This window comes from Triticum aestivum, chromosome 3B (genome assembly GCF_018294505.1).
Source record: "Triticum aestivum cultivar Chinese Spring chromosome 3B, IWGSC CS RefSeq v2.1, whole genome shotgun sequence".
Lineage (NCBI taxonomy): Eukaryota > Viridiplantae > Streptophyta > Magnoliopsida > Poales > Poaceae > Triticum > Triticum aestivum.
The window spans coordinates 169,398,673-169,418,261 of record NC_057801.1 but is presented as its reverse complement, the minus strand read 5'-3'; the positions used below and the strand labels follow the sequence as shown (position 1 = coordinate 169,418,261).

At 48.6% G+C, this 19,589-nt stretch overlaps 1 protein-coding gene across 1 annotated transcript; it reads right to left on the bottom strand.

The window, feature by feature from the left end:
- Positions 1 to 9,783: 9,783 nt before the first annotated feature.
- On the bottom strand, positions 9,784 to 14,069 carry LOC100682455 (cytokinin dehydrogenase 2). The gene is made up of 3 exons (XM_044491979.1): positions 13,355 to 14,069; positions 12,830 to 13,266; positions 9,784 to 10,681 (listed from the first exon to the last, which is right to left on the bottom strand). The coding sequence occupies exons 1-3, from the start codon at positions 13,974 to 13,976 to the stop codon at positions 10,097 to 10,099; spliced, it is 1,644 nt and encodes a 547-aa protein (XP_044347914.1). The 5' UTR covers positions 13,977 to 14,069; the 3' UTR covers positions 9,784 to 10,096.
- Between the last annotated feature and the right edge of the window lie 5,520 nt (positions 14,070 to 19,589).

Sequence of the window (19,589 nt, the reverse complement as noted above, 5' to 3'; positions counted from 1 at the left end):
TACCTAGGTTAGCTCCAAAATGACACATCTTACCTAGGTTAGCTCTAAAATGATGCATTTTATCTAAGTTAGCTCGTAAAGGATCCATTTCACCTAGGTTAGCTCATAAACGATCAATTTCACCTAAGTTAGCTCACAAACAATCCATTTTACCTAGGTTAGCTCAAAATGACCCATCTTACCTAGATTAGCTCTAAAATGATGCATTATACCTAATTTAGCTCATAAACGATCCATTTCACCTAGGTTAGCTCATAAACGATCCATTTTAGCTAAGTTAGCTCATAAACGATCTATTTCACCTAAGTTAGCTCACAAACGATCCATTTTACCTAGGTTAGCTCCAAAATGACCCATCTTACCTAGGTTAGCTCTAAAATGATGCATTATACCTAAGTTAGCTCATAAACGATCCATTTCACCTAGGTTAGCTCATAAACGATCCATTTCACCTAAGTTAGCTAAAAAACGATCCATTTCACCTAAATTAGCTCATAAACGATCCATTTCACCTAAGTTAGCTCATAAACGATCCATTTCACCTAAGTTAGCTCATAAATGATCCATTTCACTTAAGTTAGCTCATAAATGATCCATTTCACCTTAGTTAGCTCATAAACGATCCATTTCAACTAAGTTAGCTCATAAATGATCCATTTCACCTTAGTTAGCTCATAAACGATCCATTTCAACTAAGTTTGCTCATAAATGATCCATTTCACCTAAGTTATCCATTTCACCTAAGTTAGCTCATAAATGGCGTATACTTCTTCTTCTAGTCTTCTTCTTCTAGTCACCTTTTTCTAACTTTCTTATTTGCCATTTTTCAGATTTCATTCACTTCACGGAAGCTAGCTTGCTATGATGGAGTGCTTGTTTTTTATTCCATTCTCTTCTAGTATTCTTCTAGCTTGCTATGATGGAACTTGCTATCTTGATGAAACTTTGCATTGTAATATGTATGGATGGAACAATAGGTATGTGCAAATTGCTATGTATGAATGGATGGAACTATATATGTATGTAAGATGAAACTTATGTGCTGGATATGTCATATGTTTGTTGTTAAATAGCCCTGTGAAATATATATATATATATATATATATTATATATATGACATATATATATATATATATCTCATATGTCATATATATATCATATATATTTGCTGTGAAAATTGTTGGATTTAAAAAACAGAAAAAAAGAGGCAATGCAGGCTCTTTGCCGTCTGCCACCAACGGCAACGGTCTCTTTGCCGTCCGCCGCGGACGGCAAAGCAGCAACGTGGCAGCCACCTGTGCCAACAGTGGCGAACAACAAAGCCTTTTCCTATAGTGGCAGACGCCAAAGTCTTGGTGGGCAGCAACGTCCAGATGACATCATTCGGCCGACGGCAAAGGCCTGATGCTCTTTGCCGTCAGCTGACGGACGGCAAAGACTGTCGTTAGCCACCTAACGGACTAACAACGAATTTATTGCCATTGGCTTTCTTTGCCGTCAGCCGCTGATGGCAAAGACCCCTTTGTCGTCCGCTTCAAAAAGCAGACGGCAAAGAAGCTCTTTACTGATCCTATCTTTGCCGGAGCCTTTTGTCGTCCGCAACAGACGACAAAGGCCTTTGCCGTCCGCCATCCGTGCCTTTGCCGTCTTCCTTGGCGGACGGCAAAGTAGCTGATTCCTGTAGTGATATATCCACTTGGATGTAGGTTTTCATAAATTATTATTTATTGACATTACCCTTGAGGTAAAAGGTTGGGAGGCGAAACTATAACCCCCTATTTCTCTGTGACCGATTAAAACTTTGAACCCATAAATATCACGTGAGTGTTAGCAACTGTGAAAGATTAAATGATAGTTGAGTATGTGGAGTTTGCTAAATCAAAGCTCTGACATAGACCCTTCCTGAAAATAAGATGAATTGCAATTGTTTGATGACTGAGAATATAGTTTGTTAGTTTCAAGAAAGTTTATGATCTATACTTTAACATGTGAATAGCTTGTTACTTGATCATGAAAAGTTTTATGAGATGAGCTACTATTATGACATATAATGATGCTAGAAAAGGTGATTGAAATTATCATTCATCAAACTTATGCACTTGCTAGCATTCACACTTTATAAATTATTTCTTTTATCATTTACCTACTCGAGGACGAGCAGGAATTAAGCTTGGGGATGCTGATACGTCTCTAACGTATCTATAATTTACGAAGTATTCATGCCATGTTTACAACAGTTTTATATGATTTTGGTATGATTTGATTAGAACTAACCCGGGCTGACGCTGTTTTCAGCAGAACTATTGTGGTGTTGTCTTTGTGCAGAAATAAAAGTTCTCGGAATGCGACGAAAATCAACGGAGAATTTTTCTGGAAAATATAAAAAATAATGGAACAAAATTCTGCCGGAGGGGAGTCCCGTGCGCCCCACGAGGGTGGGGGGCGCGCCCCCTATCTCGTGGCCACCTCGGGGACCCCCCCTAATGTGAAATCAACGCCAACCTCTCCTATAAATACAGAAACCTTCGGGAAATAACGTAGATCGGAAGTTCCGCCGCCGCAAGCCTCTGTAGCCACGATAAATAAATCTAGGCCCTCTCTGGCACCCTGCCGGAGGGGCCAGCATCATCGGAGGCCATGGAGAGGGATCCCAGAGGGGCCATCATCGCCATGAAGGCCAAGGACCAGAGGGGGAACCTCTCCCCATCCAGGGGGGATGCCATGGAGGAGGAAGCACAAGGGGGAGAACTTCTCCTCCTCTCTCTCGGTGCCGCCTGAGTGCCAACGGGAGGGGAATCACTGCCGTGGTGATCGTCTTCATCAACATCACCATCCTCATCTCTTTTACGCGGTCCACTCTCCCACACCCCGCTATAATCCCTACTTGACATGGTGCTTTATGCCACATATTATGATCCAATGATGTGTTGCCATCCTATGATGTTTTGAGTAGATATCTTTTGTCTTCGAGTTGATTGATGATCTAGATTGGTATGAGTTGTATGTTTTATTTTGGTGCTGTCCTATGGTGCCCTCCATGTCGCGCAAGCGTGAGGGATTCCGTTGTAGGGTGTTGCAATATGTCAATGGTTTACTTATTGTCTACGTTGCGTGAGTGACTGAAACACAAACACGGATAAGTGGGACATGGCGTATGGGAATAAAGATGACTTGATGTTTTAATGCTATGGTTGGGTTTTACCTTAATGATCTTTAGTAGTTGCGGATGCTTGCTAGAGTTCCAATCATAAGTGCATATGATCCAAGAAGAGAAAGTATGTTAGCTTATGCCTCTCCCTCATATGAAATTGCAATGACGACCACCGGTCTTGTTAACAATTGCCTAGGACAATTCCGCACACCAACCCATCTTTATTCCACACTCGCTATTTATAATATTTAGTAATATCTAATTTTATGATAACAACACCTACTTTTATATTTTAGCTCTTTGATATCATATAAAGTTATCCTCTTCATACCCACAACGTAGTTTTATTTCTCGTTTTTAGTGGGAAGCAAATGTTTGGTGTACGTAGAGTCGTATCACTGGCAGATAGGACTTGAAAGAATATTGATTTTGCCTTTAGCTCCTTGTGGGTTCGACACTCCATGCTCATCACTTCCACCTTTGAAAATTGCTACGATGATTCCCTGCACTTGGGGATTATCAAGTATCAACATCTACAATATGAAATATAGATAATATAAAACTACATTCCATAATGAATCTATATATATTCATTTGGTATTGTAAATGTTTATATTCTTTTTATAAGTTTGGTTAAAATAAGAATACTTTCACTTTGGACATAAGTTATATGCAGATAAAAAAAGGAAAGGAGGGAGTATGCGCCTACCGGTTGGATGATGCATCCTCCGTGTGAGGGTGGAGGTGGATCTCTCGGTTACTTAGCAACGTTTCACTCACAGGGTTCGATTTGGTAGCGAATACAGGGAAAGATTACAAGAATGGATTTCTAGGGTTTGTGGCCAGAGAGGAGGAGGAAGGGGATAATAGCCGAGCCACCGCCGTTGTGATCCACTGGATGCCCTCGCTCGATCCTGATCGCTCCATAAGTTGTTGCGTGCCTGGGCTTCAGTTTACCCAGGTCGGCCCAACTACTCTTGGGTTGGGCTGCCTGGCCCGGTTCATGCGTGGAGCCGTGGCGACGCGTTGGTTCTTGCTGACCTGCAGGCCCGTCATGACAGGACTGCTGACATCCCCCTCTTCTTGAGTCGAGGCTTGCCCCCAAGCCTCAGCCAGCGGAAAACGCTCCTTGAGGCTCGCCTTGTCTTCCCAAGTGTCGCTCAGGACATTGGAATTGGACCAGCGTATGAGAACTTGCTCTCGCATCTTGCCCTTCTCCTGTTTCCAACGCGTCTGGAGGACTGCCACAGGAACTGCTAGCTCGTCAGTGCAATGAGGAAGGTGAGTTTCGACAGGCATACCCGAGTTTAGCACGCGCCGCAGCAACGAGACATGGAAGACTGGGTGAATCGTAGCTTGCGGAGGCAGTTGGAGCTTGTACGCGACGTCGTTGATCTTGGCAATGATCGGAAAGGGGCCGTAATATTTGTATGCCAACTTGTGGTTGGCTCTTGGCACGACAGAAGTTTGGATGTATGGTTGTAGCTTCAGGTACACTTCATCACCCACGTCAAACGTCCAGAATGATCTTTTCTTATCTGCTTGATCAGTTGCCTCGCCCTGTTCAGATGTTGCTGTAGCAATTCCTGGACTGTGTCTTGTTCCTCTATCCAAGCTTCGAGGGCTGGCACCGAGCATGTATTGTCTGCTGTGATCCCCCAATGTCTTGGTTCGTACCTGAACATTGCCTTGAAAGGTGTCATACCTATAGCTGAGTGGTGAGAGTTGTTGTACCAGAACTGAGCTAACAGGATCCAGAAACTCCACCTTCTCGGGCATGCTTGAGTGAAATAGCGCAGAAAAGTTTTGACGCATTGGTTGACACGCTCTGTCTGACCGTCAGTTTGAGGGTGATTGGCTGTGCTCAATCTGAGTTGGGTGCCCGCTGCCTTGAATAATTCCTGCCAGAAGTGACTTGTGAACATAGGATCTCGATCCGATACGATTGCTCCCGGTAGGCCATGCACCCGATAAACTTGCCAAATGAAGAGTTGGGCAACTGATGCTGCAGTGTAAGGGTGCGCCAACGGCAAGAAGTAGCTAAACTTGGTCCTCTTGTCGACAATCACCAGCAAGCAGTTGAACCGCTCGATTGAGGAAGGTCGTCCACGAAATCCATGGTAATTATGTCCCATGGTTTGGAAGGTATTGGCAGAGGCAACAGGAGACCAGGTGACGTCGCTCTGTCCGGTTTGGCTTGCTGACACACCGAACAGCACTGCACTTAATGTTTGATCTGAATCTTCATCTTAGGCCAAGCGAAAAGGCGGCGAATGCGCCTGTATGTTACTGGAAACCCTGAGTCACCGCCTAGTGGGCTGTCATGGAACGCTTGGATGATCCGTTGCTGTATTTGTGTGCCCCCTCCAAGCCAAATTCGTCCCCGGAATCTGATGATGCCTTGCTGAAGGGAGAATCGTCCTTTGGCATCTTCACGGATTGCTAGTTGTTCTAGTAGTTTCAGCGCATGCGGGTTGTTGTCGTAACTGTTGACGACATCCTCCAGCCAACCGGGTTGGCACGATGTGACCATGAGCAGAGTTTCTGCTGGGTTTGCACGTGAGAGGGCATTGGCGCCGTTGTTCTCTGTACCCTTCTTGTACTTAATACAACACCTGAGTCCCAACAGTTTGGTGAAAGCCTTGTGCTGCCACGGTGTGTTGAGACGTTGTTCTTCTAGATGCGTGAGGCTCTTTTGGTCTGTGAAGATGACAAACTCCGAGTGTTGCAGATATGGACGCCACTGTTCCACGGCAACTATAATTGCCAGGTGTTCCTTCTCATATGTCGACAGTCCCTGATAGCGTGGGCTCAGAGCCTTGCTCATGAAGGCTATGGGATGCCCCTGTTGCTGCAGAATTGCGCCTATGCCACGGTCGCATGCATCTGTCTCAACTGTGAATGGGTGATCAAAGTTTGGCAGGGCCAGAACCGGAGCTGTCATAAGTTGTTGCTTGAGAATTTGAAAAGCAGTTTCTGTGATTGATGTCCAAAGGAAGGGGACGCTCTTTTTCAGCAAGTTAAACAGTGGCCGCGCAATCACTCCAAAATTGCGCACGAAACGTCGGTAGTAGCCTGCAAGTCCCAAGAAGCTCCTGACTTCCTTGACATTCTGAGGGGAGGTCCAAATTGCTACTGCAGCTATCTTGGTGGGATCTGTTGACACACCTTGCACGCTGATGACATGGCCCAGGTATGCAATTTTGCTCTGACCGAAAGCACACTTGCTGAGCTTAACTTTCCAATGATCTTTGCGCAAAAGCCCCAACACTTGTCGCACGTGACACTTGTGTTCCTCCAAAGTGGCGCTAAAGATCAAGATGTCATCGAAGAAGCAGAGTACACAGACGCGCATCACCGGCTTGAGAGTCGTGGTTAGCCCTTCAATGAACGTGGGGGGAGCTCCTGCGAGCCCAAAGGACAAAACCTTGAACTCAAAATGGCCCTGGTGTGTCAAGAAAGCTGTTTTGTGCTCTTCACCTGGGGCTAGTCTGATCTGGTGATACCCCGCACGCAAATCTAGCTTGGAGAACCATGTTGCTCCATGAAGCTCATCGAGGAGTTCTTCAATTACTGGCACTAGAAACTTGCCGACCACTATGATCGCATTCAACTGCCTGTAATCAATGCAGAGACGCCAGGTACCATCCTTCTTCTTTACCAGGATAACCAAAGATGAAAAGGGGATGTTACTACGCTAAATCACTCCTGATTTCAACAATGCTTCGACTTGAGCTTCAATCTCAGTTTTCTGCTCAGGTTTCTATCGATACTGCCTGACATTAACTGGCCGTGCTCCTGGAATGAGCGGAATATGATGGTCACACGCCCTCCTTGGTGGGAGCCCCTTTGGTTCTTCAAATACGTCCAGAAATTGATCCAATATTTCCTGAATGCAATCGGGTGTCTGTTCCAAGATCTCAGGCTGAGGTGCTACCACACAAAGATGTATGATATGTGAGACAGATCCCTTGCTGCACAGGTTTTGCAGCTGCAAGCTGTTGATGGACTGGCAACTGGTCGACGCTGCGTCGTGCCCCACGAGATGCAACGGACCTGCTGATGTTGGTATTTCAATGAAACGAGCGCGCCAGTCAACTTGCATTGGGTTGTGCTCTTCCAGCCAGTCCATGCCCAGAATGACATCGTATGTGCCCAGGGCCAACACCTTCAAATCCGTATAGAACTCATGCCCCTGTGCATACCACGCGCATTGTGTGGCAACCTCCTTGCAGAACAATTCACCCCCATCCGCAACTCTGACGCGGCTGGATTTGGAGAGAGGTTGAATCCCTGAGAGCTGCCTTGCGAGATGCTCATTGACAAAAGAATTAGAATTGCCGGAATCGACCAGCATGAGGACCTCGTGCCCCTGCAGCCACGCTCTGAGCTGAAAGGCTTTAGCAGAAACCCCTCCTGTAACAGTCGAAACTGAGATTGCCATGGTTGTGTCATGCGCTGTTTCATCAGGACCCAGCTGTGTGTCCACGACACTGTCGAGGCCGAAGATGTCCAGTAGCTCTTCGACGGCGTGTAGTTGGACAGTAGTGGGGCACACATGGCCGTGCCCCCACCTCTCGCCGCACTTGAAACACAGACCCCGGGCGCGTCGGTAGTCTCGGAGTGTCTTGAGCTTGGAGGTGTCTGCGCGGGCTGCGTCCATGCCGCGGCGATCGACCGCTGGCGCTGGAGGCACGGTGCGCGCCGGTGGAGGAGGCAACGATAGTGGCGAACCGCCCCGCTTGGTCATCTCTGGTGGGCGTGGAAGACTGCCAAACACGCCCTCAGCCACCTCTTCCTGAAGCAGAGCGAGTGCGCACGCCGTATCCAGGTCCGGTGGGCGTTGCACGAGCACCACCGCCCGGATATCCTTCCTCAATCCCTCGGCAAATCGCGTTAAGAAATAGAAAGGATGGATCATGTCAGAATAGGATGCCAAGTGATTAATGATTAATTAAAAATGCTCGATGTAATGCGCTACTGAAGAAGTTTGGCGAACAATATAAAAATGCCTGATCGGCGTCTGATGCCGATCACGCCCGAAACGAGTGCAAAGCAAAGATGTAAATGCTTCCCAGTCGAACTCTGCTAGCCTCTTCTATATGGACTGCAGCCACACAGCGGCTGACCCTGAGAAATTCAGAGCCGCCATGGGTACCCAAAAAGACGGTAAGATGCCAAACATGTTGAAGTACTGCTCGCACATCGGTTTCCACAGGTTCGGGTTGTCCCCTGTGAACTATGGAAACGCGATGGATGGATGGGACTGCCCCAGCCCTGACAATAGCTGACTAGCGTGTGCAAACGGCGATAAGGATGCTGGTGATGCTGTCACAGAGGAGGACGGACCTGATGCCCGGGGTGGCGGCAGCGTCAGGAAGGACGCCGCCACGTTCCCCCGTGGAAGATTGAAGACGCCGTGGCCGATGTGCCCTTGCAAATCGCTGCCCGCGCCGCCACCGGGCCCTGTGAGGACTCCGGTCGTCGCAGAAGGTCTTTGCTTCGGGATCGCCACTGGAGGCTCGTCGCTCGGCTTGCTGCACGGCGGCTGCGCCATCTGGAGCGCCGCCACCGCGTCTCCCAGATCTGAGACGCGCTTCTCCAGATCGGGGCGCTAGTTGACCAGATCGTCGATCTTAGCCGTGGACGCCTGGATCTCTGCTATTGCTTTGTTCTGGGCCTTGAGAGTGTTGTCAAGCCGGTCGAGGAAGGCTTCGATCGCCGGATCCATGGCGAGCAAGTGAGTTCGAGCTTGCCGCAACCCTCTGGTCTCGATTAGCTGCGCCAGAATGGAGCGAGGTGGGAAAAGGGGCTGGTCTCTGATACCAGATGTGAGGGTGGAGGTGGATCTCTCGATTACTTATCAACGTTTCACTCACAGGGTTCGATTTGGTAGCGAATACAGGGAAAGATTACAAGAATGGATTTCTAGGGTTCGTGGCCAGAGAGGAGGAGGAAGGGGATAATAGCCGAGCCGCCGCCGTTGTGATCCACTGGATGCCCTCGCTCGATTCTGATCGCTCCATAAGTAGTTGCGTGCCTGGGCTTCAGTTTTCCCAGGTCGGCCCAACTACTCTTGGGTTGGGCTGCCTGGCCCGGTTCGTGCGCGGAGCCGTGGCGACGCGTTGGTTCTTGCTGACCTGCGGGCCCGTCATGACAGGGCTGCTGACACTCCGTCCGTCGACGAATGTGCGAGAGGGAATTTGCGGGTCCCGTGGGAGATGCCCTAAAGAACGTTAGTTTATGACCGAACAGTGATCATAACTGATTAGAAAAAGTAGACCTCTGTAGGCTGTAGCTGGCCAGTGTTAATGCAGGCGGGCGGAGACAGCTAGCTGCCTGTTTGCATCTGCATGCCTCAGCGCTATAGCTGGCCGGCTACGGTCTGAACGCGACCATGGACTTTGACTGGTCGCTGTCCCGTTGCTTTCAGAGGCAGGCAGCACACCCACTCCCGAGATCTTGCTTGGATCCGGCTATATCCGTCAAGGAACTGATCGGCGATGATGATAGTACAGCCCGCATCACTGTGGGTGTCGCATGATAAGTTTCGATCGACGCAGATTTGTCTTAAAGAGTTCGATGATGCGTACGTTTTTCTGGAATAAATTGTTCAGATGAGATGCTTGGTTTCCTTCCTTCGGGAGAATCGGTACCATACTATTCCAAGGAAGGAACCGATACATCTGATCCAGCGTCTTGATTAACTTGCATGGAAACCAAATGCATACCGAGACAATGTTCTATCACATACGCCATCCATGCCATGATTGCATGACATACTAATTAACTTCGACATAACATGCAATAAGATGATCGATCGATATGTATCTACCGGTCCTTCTGACGGGCCCATGCATGCACGCAAGCTAGACATTTCATCATGATAACAACAGGCTCTAGCTAGGTCGATCGGGAGTCGGGACCGATGGATTAGCTCCGCGATCAAGCCAGCGGGGAGGTGAAAATTCTCTGGCCACGGGACAGGATCGCCTTGGGATCATACTTCCTCTTCCGATCCACGAACCTGGTCCACTTGGCCGGACCAAAGTGCTTCTTCTCCCACCCGGCTTGGTCGGCATAGTACGACAGGTACTGCACGCACCGTATCCCGGCCTCCTCGCAGAACCGTAAGATCTCGTCGTTCTGCTCCTCCAGGCGCCCAAGGTCGCCGTCGGACACGGCCGACCGGAGGATTCCCACCGTGTAGAACACCTCTTCCTCCTCAGGGAACACCGCCGACGTGTCGCTGTCCCACCTGTTCCGGTTCATGGGGTAGACGAGGACGGGTCCCATGGCGCCGGTGACGCCGCGGCGGACGATGCCATGGAAGACGCCGGCGGCGAAATCGAGGACGCGGGAGCGCGGGAGGAACAGGTTGAGCCAGGGATGCGGCACGTTCCATTGACCGGCGGCGCGGAGCTTGAGCTCGCCGTCGCGCACGCGGTCCAGGAACTCCACGTACGACACGTCATGCACGGACGCGAAACCCCGCTCGTACCGCAGCTCACGCAGTAGCGTCTCCAGCCTCTGCATGTATATGCATGCACCAGTCAATAACTTTTCATACTGTTTCCCTAAAAAAAATAACTTTCCACAGTGAGCAGTTTTACGCATGCATGCATATGCATGAAACTATCGACGTGCCAAAGTAGTCATGCTACATTATCAAAAGAATTACACCACTCGTGCTAGAACATGGTATGGATAGTTATCTTAGTGCTACTGCTACAAGTTGTGGAGTACATTGAACTAGTGCAAAAACTTTATTTTATGGTGCAAATACGGTGCAAAACTCGTTTGTATACGTCTACGACGCTGATGAGGTATGCTAACAAGGCATGAGGCGCGCAATAATGACTGGGTGATGAGGACAGGCTGTGCGGCCTGCTCTTTTTGCCAAAAGAGAAAATAAAAACCTTCAGTGTTTATATTTTTTTGCACAAAAATTATGCTCGGAAGCCCACCTGCACAAAACGCATTGAGAAAAAATAGCACAGACAGGTTTTCGAACCTATAACCAGCAGGTAACAACACCTCAAAAAAAAACAGCAGGTACTAAAGTAACCATCCATAATATATTCTTTAGACAATATAATTTTTTACTTACAGGTATTGCACATGATTTTTGGTAAATCATAAGTATTTTGTTTCCTAAAAGTTCATAAACATTTTTGAAAGCATGAAAACGTTTATATACTGCATGCGTATTTTATTAAAAACTGAATATATAAAATTATACGAATTTTATTTAAATTTATTTCAATAAATGTTTATATAATTTAAAAACAATAATGTATGTAGTTTAGAGTTTAGAGTTTTAATTTATGTTGTTAGGCCAAACTGGTATAAAAATTATTTATTATCACAGAGAACTACTAAATCGTTAGGCCTGGTGGATGATCGCCAATTTTGTAAAATATGTAGGTCCTTGGTTCGAACCCCTAAGGTGCACCTTTTCCACTTTTGTTCAAATAATTTTAATTTACACTGTTAGTAGTACTGATCACAAATGAATAGGAAACGTGATCGGTTGATTTGGTAAGGCTCGCCGGATATACCTGCGGGTTTGAGGTTCGAAACTTAGTGGGTACAATTTTCCCATCAGTGCTATTTCTGACAGGTGGGCCGCCCAGTGTTATTTTTGTGTGAAAAAAATAAAAACTGAAGATTTGTTTGTAAAAAGAGCAGGCCAGACGCCCCGTCCCCATCGTCTGGTCACTGACAGCGGGCCTCATGCCACGCTGGGACGCCTCGTCAACGACTTGGATGTATACAAACAAGTTTTGCACCGCAAACCTAAAATATTTGCATCATTTTAATGTACATCTCAACTTGTAGCACTAAACTGATCATTTATGTCAAGTTCTAGCAGTAGTGATATAATTGACTCTTATGAAAAAATATGGACGTGCCACCATTATGCTGACTTTTCCAGCCATCGACTCCGCAAGAGACCAGGACAAATACCGTACAAATTATTAAAAGGTGAAGAAGCGAGTTTTACTTTTTGAACAAGTGGTGGCGGGCACAGTGTGACGTGTATATGCATGGAAGTGGTAGAGCATGTAGGCCAGGCATCTGCATGTAAGGTCGCTGTCCCATCCCATGCACCGGATCTAGCTTGTTCCTGCGCTAGCGTACTAGGTGTATTGGCTAGCAGATATAACACTCCATGGAAATACTGTTGATCGAAGCTCAAAAGCTTATATGTCGACATGGATGCACTTATATAATTCTGGCAAAGGTATACTTTCTACTATTGTGAGAGGCTTATGGATCACATAATATAAACTCACAACTCACACTGGTCATCGTAGTGAGCCTTTGGATCAACTTAATGCCAAAAAGAGTATGCATTTACCACTGTGCAATTATAGATTTAGAATGAGAAATTGTGTGCAGACTACTTTACTGTTTTTGGCTAAAAGAAATGTTTCTGCACATATGATTTGTACCACCTTAGTAGTCTCGATGATGTGGGATGTGCATTCCAAGGGCAGGCAGAGGCTAGGCCAAGTACTCCATGCAAGCTTGAGCCATGCACGCATGCATCCACGTCATAGGTGGTCAAAAGTCACGATCCCATGACACGATGGGTCCCATGTACCAGCGCTACACGACGGGCACCCGCACCGACAAAGGTGGTCGTTTAGTATTATTGTGGTCGTTTATTACCTTTTCGACGTCGGGCTCGCCGCCGGCCGCGCCGCCGTAGTACAGCGCTCCCTCAAGGCAGTAGAGGACGCCGCCTGCCTCCTCGGTGAGCTTGGCGACGCGCGCTGCGGCGTCGGGCTCCGAGCAGAAGGACAATGACGACGGCGACGGCGAGCGCCAGCCCCCGATCAGGCCCTTGTCCGCCAGGACCGTGCCCTCGACGTAGTCCATGAGCCCGGACAGAGCGTCGCCACGCTCGACGTCTATGAGCCGCTCCTGGTCGCCCGTCAGTGCGGCGGCGCCCGTGTACAGGAGCCGCACCCGGCGCGCCCTCGTCGGCGCTGGCACGAGCGGTATGCGCGCCCGCGTTATGACGCCGAACTGCCCCAGTCCGCCCAGCACAGCGTCGAACAGGTCAGAGTTCTTCTCCTTCGAACACGTCACCATCTCTCCGAGCCCTACTTATTTACAAGTAGTCAAGAACGTAAGTGAACGTGCTGTAATCAATGAAGTAGTATGAAGCGTGCATGTACGCGGCGTACTCACCGGTGATGACGTCCAGTTCTTGGACGCTGGAAATCTGGGGGCCGTAGCGGAAGGCCTGGCCGCTGATGCCGGCGTTGGAGAGCGTGCCGCCGACGGTGAGGTGAAGGTAGTCGGTCCACGAACGCGGGGTCAGGCCATGCGCGAGGGCGGCGTGCAGCACGTCCACCCAGAGCTGTTCGCCGCCGGCGTCTATGTACTGGCCTTCAACCGACACGGAGAGGCGGGACGCAGTGGAGCCTCCGCCGAGGCGTCCGAGCGACGGCATGTCGACGACGACGCCGTCGGGCGCGGTCGCCTGCCCACGTACGGAGTGGCCGCGTCCCCGGGCGGACACCGGGAACGGGGACGAGCGCGCGCACGAGGCGCGCAACAGCGCGGCGATGTCTGCGGGGCACGACGGATAGAGCACGGCCGCCGCCGGCGCGACCGTCACGTTGCCGAAGTCAGTGGACGCGAGCGCGGTGGCCTCGGCGTCGTCGCGGATCAGCGCGGCGACACCGAGGTCGCGTAGCTCGTCGCGGAAGGGGGAGGCCGGCACCCACGCGAGCGCGTCGTCGCCAGCCCGTGCGGCCTGGACGGTCTGCAGGAAGCAGCCGAGCACGAAGAGAGCAGCCATGATCATCTCCTGCGTGTGTGTCTTAGCTAGAGTGATCGATCGATCGATCTCTGTGTTTTTGTGACTCTTCTGTTGCGGAGGGTGGGCTATAAATAACCGGCGCGCGCTGTGCCTATGGAGAGAGGCTGCGATCGAGTGTGAGCCTGGCAGACAACTTAGCTAGCTAGATGGCAGGACCGACGACTTGGGGTTGGGGGAGTGAGTGTATGAGATCGAAAGGACAGAGACTCAAAGATTCTTGCTTGATTGTGCCGTACGTACTTTACGATCATGGCATTACGTACGTACAGTGAATGGACGAACAGTGACAAAAGAACACAAGATACGTCTACAGATCTTGCAAATCTATGCTGAAAGAATTTGTACCCGGCCTGTAATTTAGGAAGAAGAGAAAGTAGTGGCTGCACCCACCTTCGGTGCACCCATGCAAGAAAACATAGCAAAACATTTCAAAAAATTCTAAAATTTTGTGAGAATGATTATCAACAAACGTTATTGGGGCTTGCAAAGTTTGATTGTCATATAACATTCGAGGAGCTCTCTACGAAAAAGACAAAATTACAAAATCTGCTCAAATAGTGCACTTACATTTTGACTAATTTTCAGTTAATTTGTCTTTTTTGTAGAGAGCTCCTCGAATGTTATTTGACCACCAAACTTTACAAGCCCATAACATTTGTTGATAATCATTCACACAGAGTTTCAGAATTTTTTGAAATATTTTGCTATATTTTCTTGCGTGGGTGCACCGTGGATGCACCGAGCTGGGTGTAAAAAAACCACTCTCTAGGAAGAATGGGATTGCATGCATTGATGATTTCATTGATCGTGCACGGGGCACACAATATAGAGACAAGGGGTGCACCTAATGTCTTGTCTCCCAAGTTACATACAAGTTACAGAGGGGAGAGAGACGTGACAGGTGCGGAATGCACAACCCAGACCTATATACATACACACAAAGAATACATGTTCAACATCCCCCGCAGTCGAAGCGTCACCGGAGACGCAAAGACTGGACCGAAAACCCTCAAACGTCGAGGTAGGTAGTCCTTTTGTCATGACATCGGCGAACTGCTGATCGGTGGGCACATGCGGCACTCAAACGCGGCCAAGTGCAACCTGCTCACGAACAAAGTGGATGTCGAGCTCAATATGCTTTGTTCGTCGATGATGAACATGGTTGGCCGAGAGGTAGACCACGGAGTCGTTGTCACAGTAGACAATCATGGCCTTGGGAACCTCAACCAACAACTCCCGAAGCAGCTGACATAACCAAGAGCACTACACGATGGCGTTAGCCACAGCCCGGTACTCCGCCTCAGCGCTCGAGCGAGAAACAATGGGTTGTCGTCTAGACGACCACGATATCAGTGAGGGCCCAAGGTAAACACAGTAGCCAGAGGTGGAGCGACGAGTGTCCGAGCAACTTGCCCAATCGGCGTGGAGTAGGTGACGAGGTCGGTGGCAGAGGAAGTCGTCAAGGTGAGACCCATAGTCGTGGTGCCACGTATAGATCGGAGAATACGTTTCACCAGAGCCCAATTAGTATCACGAGGGGAGTGCATGTGAAGGCACACCTGCTGCACTGCATACTGCAGATCCGGCCGCGTGAGCGTGAGATACTGGAGAGCGTCGACGATGGAGCGATAGAAGGCAGCGTCAGACGCCAGAGAGCCCTCAACGGCGGACACCTTGGCCTTTGTATCGACAAGCGTGGAAGCAGGTCTACAGTTAAGCATGCCTGCCTACTCCAGAAGTGCATGGGCGTACTTCTACTGATGCAGAAAGAAACCCGTGGCGCAGCGGACAACCTCGATGCCGAGGAAGTAGTGCAGAGCCCCCAAATCCTTGAGGGCAAACTCCGCGCTGAGGCGAGTAGTGATCTGCTGGAGCAGCACGAAAGATGAAGCTGTTAGGATGATGGCGTCGACGTAAAGGAGGAGGTACACGGTGGCGGCACCCTGATGATAAATGAACAGGGAGGCATCAGATCAGGTGGACCGAGACCCCAACTGCTGAAGGAAGGCCGCAATCCACTGGTACCAAGCCCGGGGTGCCTACTTCAACCCATAGAGAGAACGGGAGAGCAAGCACACATAGTCCGGATGCGCTTCATGTTGGAAATATGCCCTAGAGGCAATAATAAATTAAGTTATTATTATATTTCCTTGTTCATGATAATCATTTATTATCCATGCTATAATTGTATTGATAGGAAACTCAGATACATGTGTGGGTACATAGACAACACCATGTCCCTAGTAAGCCTCTAGTTGACTAGCTCGTTGATCAACAGATGGTTACGGTTTCCTGACCATGGACATTGGATGTCATTGATAACGGGATCACATCATTAGCAGAATGATGTGATGGGCAAGACCCAATCCTAAGCCTAGCACAAAGATCGTGTAGTTCATATGCTAAAGCTTTTCTAATGCCAAGTATCTTTTCCTTAGACCATGAGATTGTGCAACTCCCGGATACCGTAGGAATGCTTTGGGTGTACCAAACGTCACAACGTAACTGGGTGGCTATAAAGGTGCACTACAGGTATCTCCGAAAGTGTCTGTTGGGTTGGCACGAACCGAGACTGGGATTTGTCACTCCGTGTAAACGGAGAGGTATCTCTGGGCCCACTCGGTAGGACATCATCATAATGTGCACAATGTGACCAAGGGGTTGATCATGGGATGATGTGTTACGGAACGAGTAAAGAGACTTGCCGGTAACGAGATTGAACAAGGTATCAGGATACCGACGATCGAATCTCGGGCAAGTACAATACCGCTAGACAAAGGGAATTGTATACGAGATCGATTGAGTCCTTGACATCGTGGTTCATTCGATGAGATCATCGTGGAACATGTGGGAGCCAACATGGGTATCCAGATCCCGCTGTTGGTTATTGACCGGAGAACGTCTCGGTCATGTCTACATGTCTCCCGAACCCGTAGGGTCTACACACTTAAGGTTCGATGACGCTAGGGTTATAAAGGAAGTTTGTATGTGGTTACCGAATGTTGTTCGGAGTCCCGGATGAGATCCCGGACGCCACGAGGAGTTTCGGAATGGTCCGGAGGTAAAGATTTATATATGGAAAGTTGTTGTTCGGGTTCCGGAAAAAGTTCGGGTTTTTTCGGTATTGTACCGGGAAGCTTCCAGAATGTTCCGGAGGTCCGGAAATTGTTCCACCACGTCCAATACAGTATCATGGGCTGTAGGGCGGCGCCCTAGCCTTAATGGGCCAGGGGCACGAGCCCCCCCAAGGCCCATGCGCATGGGAAGGGGAAAACCCTAAGGGGGAGGGCCTCCACTTGACTTGGGAGGCACTCCTCCCCCCCTTGGCCGCCGCCCCCTCCTCAGATTGGATCTGAGGGGGCCGCCCCCCTCTCCCTTGCCCCTATATATATGTGGGGGGTGGGAGGGCAGCCGCACCACAAGTTCTGGCGCAGCCCTCCCCCTCTCCCAAGTACTCCTCCTCTCCCGCGGTGTTTGGCGAAGCCCTGCAGGATTGCCACGCTCCTCCATCACCACCACGCCGTTGTGCTGTTGCTGGATGGAGTCTTCCTCAACCTCTCCCTCTCTCCTTGCTAGATCAAGGCATGGGAGACGTCACCGGGCTGTACGTGTGTTGAACGCGGAGGTGCCGTCCGTTCGGCACTAGGATCTCCGGTGATTTGGGTCACGACGAGTACGACTCCTTCAACCCCGTTCTCTTGAACGCTTCCACTTAGCGATCTACAAGGGTATGTAGATGCACTCTCCTTCCCCTCGTTGCTGGTTTCTCCTTAGATAGATCTTGGTGACACGTAGGAAAATTTTGAATTTCTGCTACGTTCCCCAACAGTGGCATCATGAGCTAGGTCTATTGCGTAGATTCTTTGCACGAGTAGAACACAAAGTAGTTGTGGGCGTTGATTTTGTTCAATATGCTTACCGTTACTAGTCCAATCTTGTTTCGACGGTATTGTGGGATGAAGCGGCCCGGACCGACCTTACACGTACTCTTACGTGAGACAGGTTCCACCGACTGACATACACTTGGTGCATAAGGTGGCTAGCGGGTGCCAGTCTCTCCCACTTTAGTCGGAACGAATTCGATGAAAATGGTCCTTATGAAGGGTAAATAGCAATTGGCATATCACGTTGTGGTTTTGCGTAGGTAAGAAACGTTCTTGCTAGAAACCCATAGCAGCCACGTAAAACATGCAAACAACAATTAGAGGACGTCTAACTTGTTTTTGCAGGGTATGCTATGTGATGTGATATGGCCAAGAAGAATGTGATGAATGATATGTGATGTATGAGATTGATCATGTTCTTGTAATAGGATTCACGACTTGCATGTCGATGAGTATGACAACCGGCAGGAGCCATAGGAGTTGTCTTTATTTATTGTATGACCTGCGTGTCATTGAACAATGCCATGTAATTACTTTACTTTATTGCTAACTGGTAGCCATAGTAGTAGAAGTAATAAGTTGGCAAGACAACTTCATGGAGACACGATGATGGAGATCATGATGATGGAGATCATGGTGTCATGCCGGTGACGATGATGATCATGGAGCCCCGAAGATGGAGATCAAAAGGAGCAATATGATATTGGCCATATCATGTCACTATTTGATTGCATGTGATGTTTATCATGTTTATGCATCTTATTTGCTTAGAACGACGGTAGTAAATAAGATGATCCCTCATTAAAATTTCAAGAAAGTGTTCCCCCTATCTGTGCACCGTTGCGAAAGTTCGTCATTTCGAAGCACCACGTGATGATCGGGTGTGATAGATTCTTACGTTCACATACAACGGGTGTAAGCCAGATTTACACACGCGAAACACTTAGGTTAACTTGACGAGCCTAGCATGTACAGACATGGCCTCGGAACACAAGAGACCGAAAGGTCGAGCATGAGTCGTATAGTAGATACGACCAACATGAAGATGTTCACCGATGATGACTAGTCCGTCTCACGTGATGATCGGACACGACCTAGTTGACTCGGATCATGTAATCACTTAGATGACTAGAGGGATGTCTATTTGAGTGGGAGTTCATAAGATGAACTTAATTATCCTGAACATAGTCAAAAGATCTTTGCAAATTATGTCGTAAGCTCGCGCTTTAGTTCCACTGTTTAGATATGTTCCTAGAGAAAATATAGTTGAAAGTTGACAGTAGCGATTATGCGGACAGAAGAAAGCTTATGTCCTTAATGCACCGCTCAGTGTGCTGAACCCCAAACATCGTTTGTGGATGTTGCGAACATCGGACGTACACGTTTTGATAACTACGTGATAGTTCAGTTAAACGGTTTAAAGTTGAGGCACCAAAGACGTTTTCGAAACATCGCGGAACATATGTGATGTTTCGAGGGCTGAAATTGGGATTTCAGGCTCGTGCCCACGTCAAGAGGTATAAGACCTCCGACGATTTTCTTAGCCTACAAACTAAGGGAGAAAAGCTCAATTGTTGAGCTTGTGCTCAGATTGTCTGAGTGCAACAATCACTTGAATCGAGTGGGAGTTGATCTTCCAGATGAGATAGTGATGTTTCTCCAAAGTCATTACCACCAAGCTGCTAGAGCTTCGTGATGAACTATAACATATCAG

Coding starts and splice junctions, on each gene's coding strand:
- LOC100682455 (XM_044491979.1), bottom strand. CDS start 13,976: ATGATCATGGCTGCTCTCTTCGTGCTCGGCTGCTTCCTGCAGACCGTC. Junction 13,267..13,354: donor AGAACTGGACGTCATCACCG/GTGAGTACGCCG, acceptor GTAAATAAGTAG/GGCTCGGAGAGATGGTGACG. Junction 10,682..12,829: donor GCGAGCCCGACGTCGAAAAG/GTAATAAACGAC, acceptor ATATACATGCAG/AGGCTGGAGACGCTACTGCG.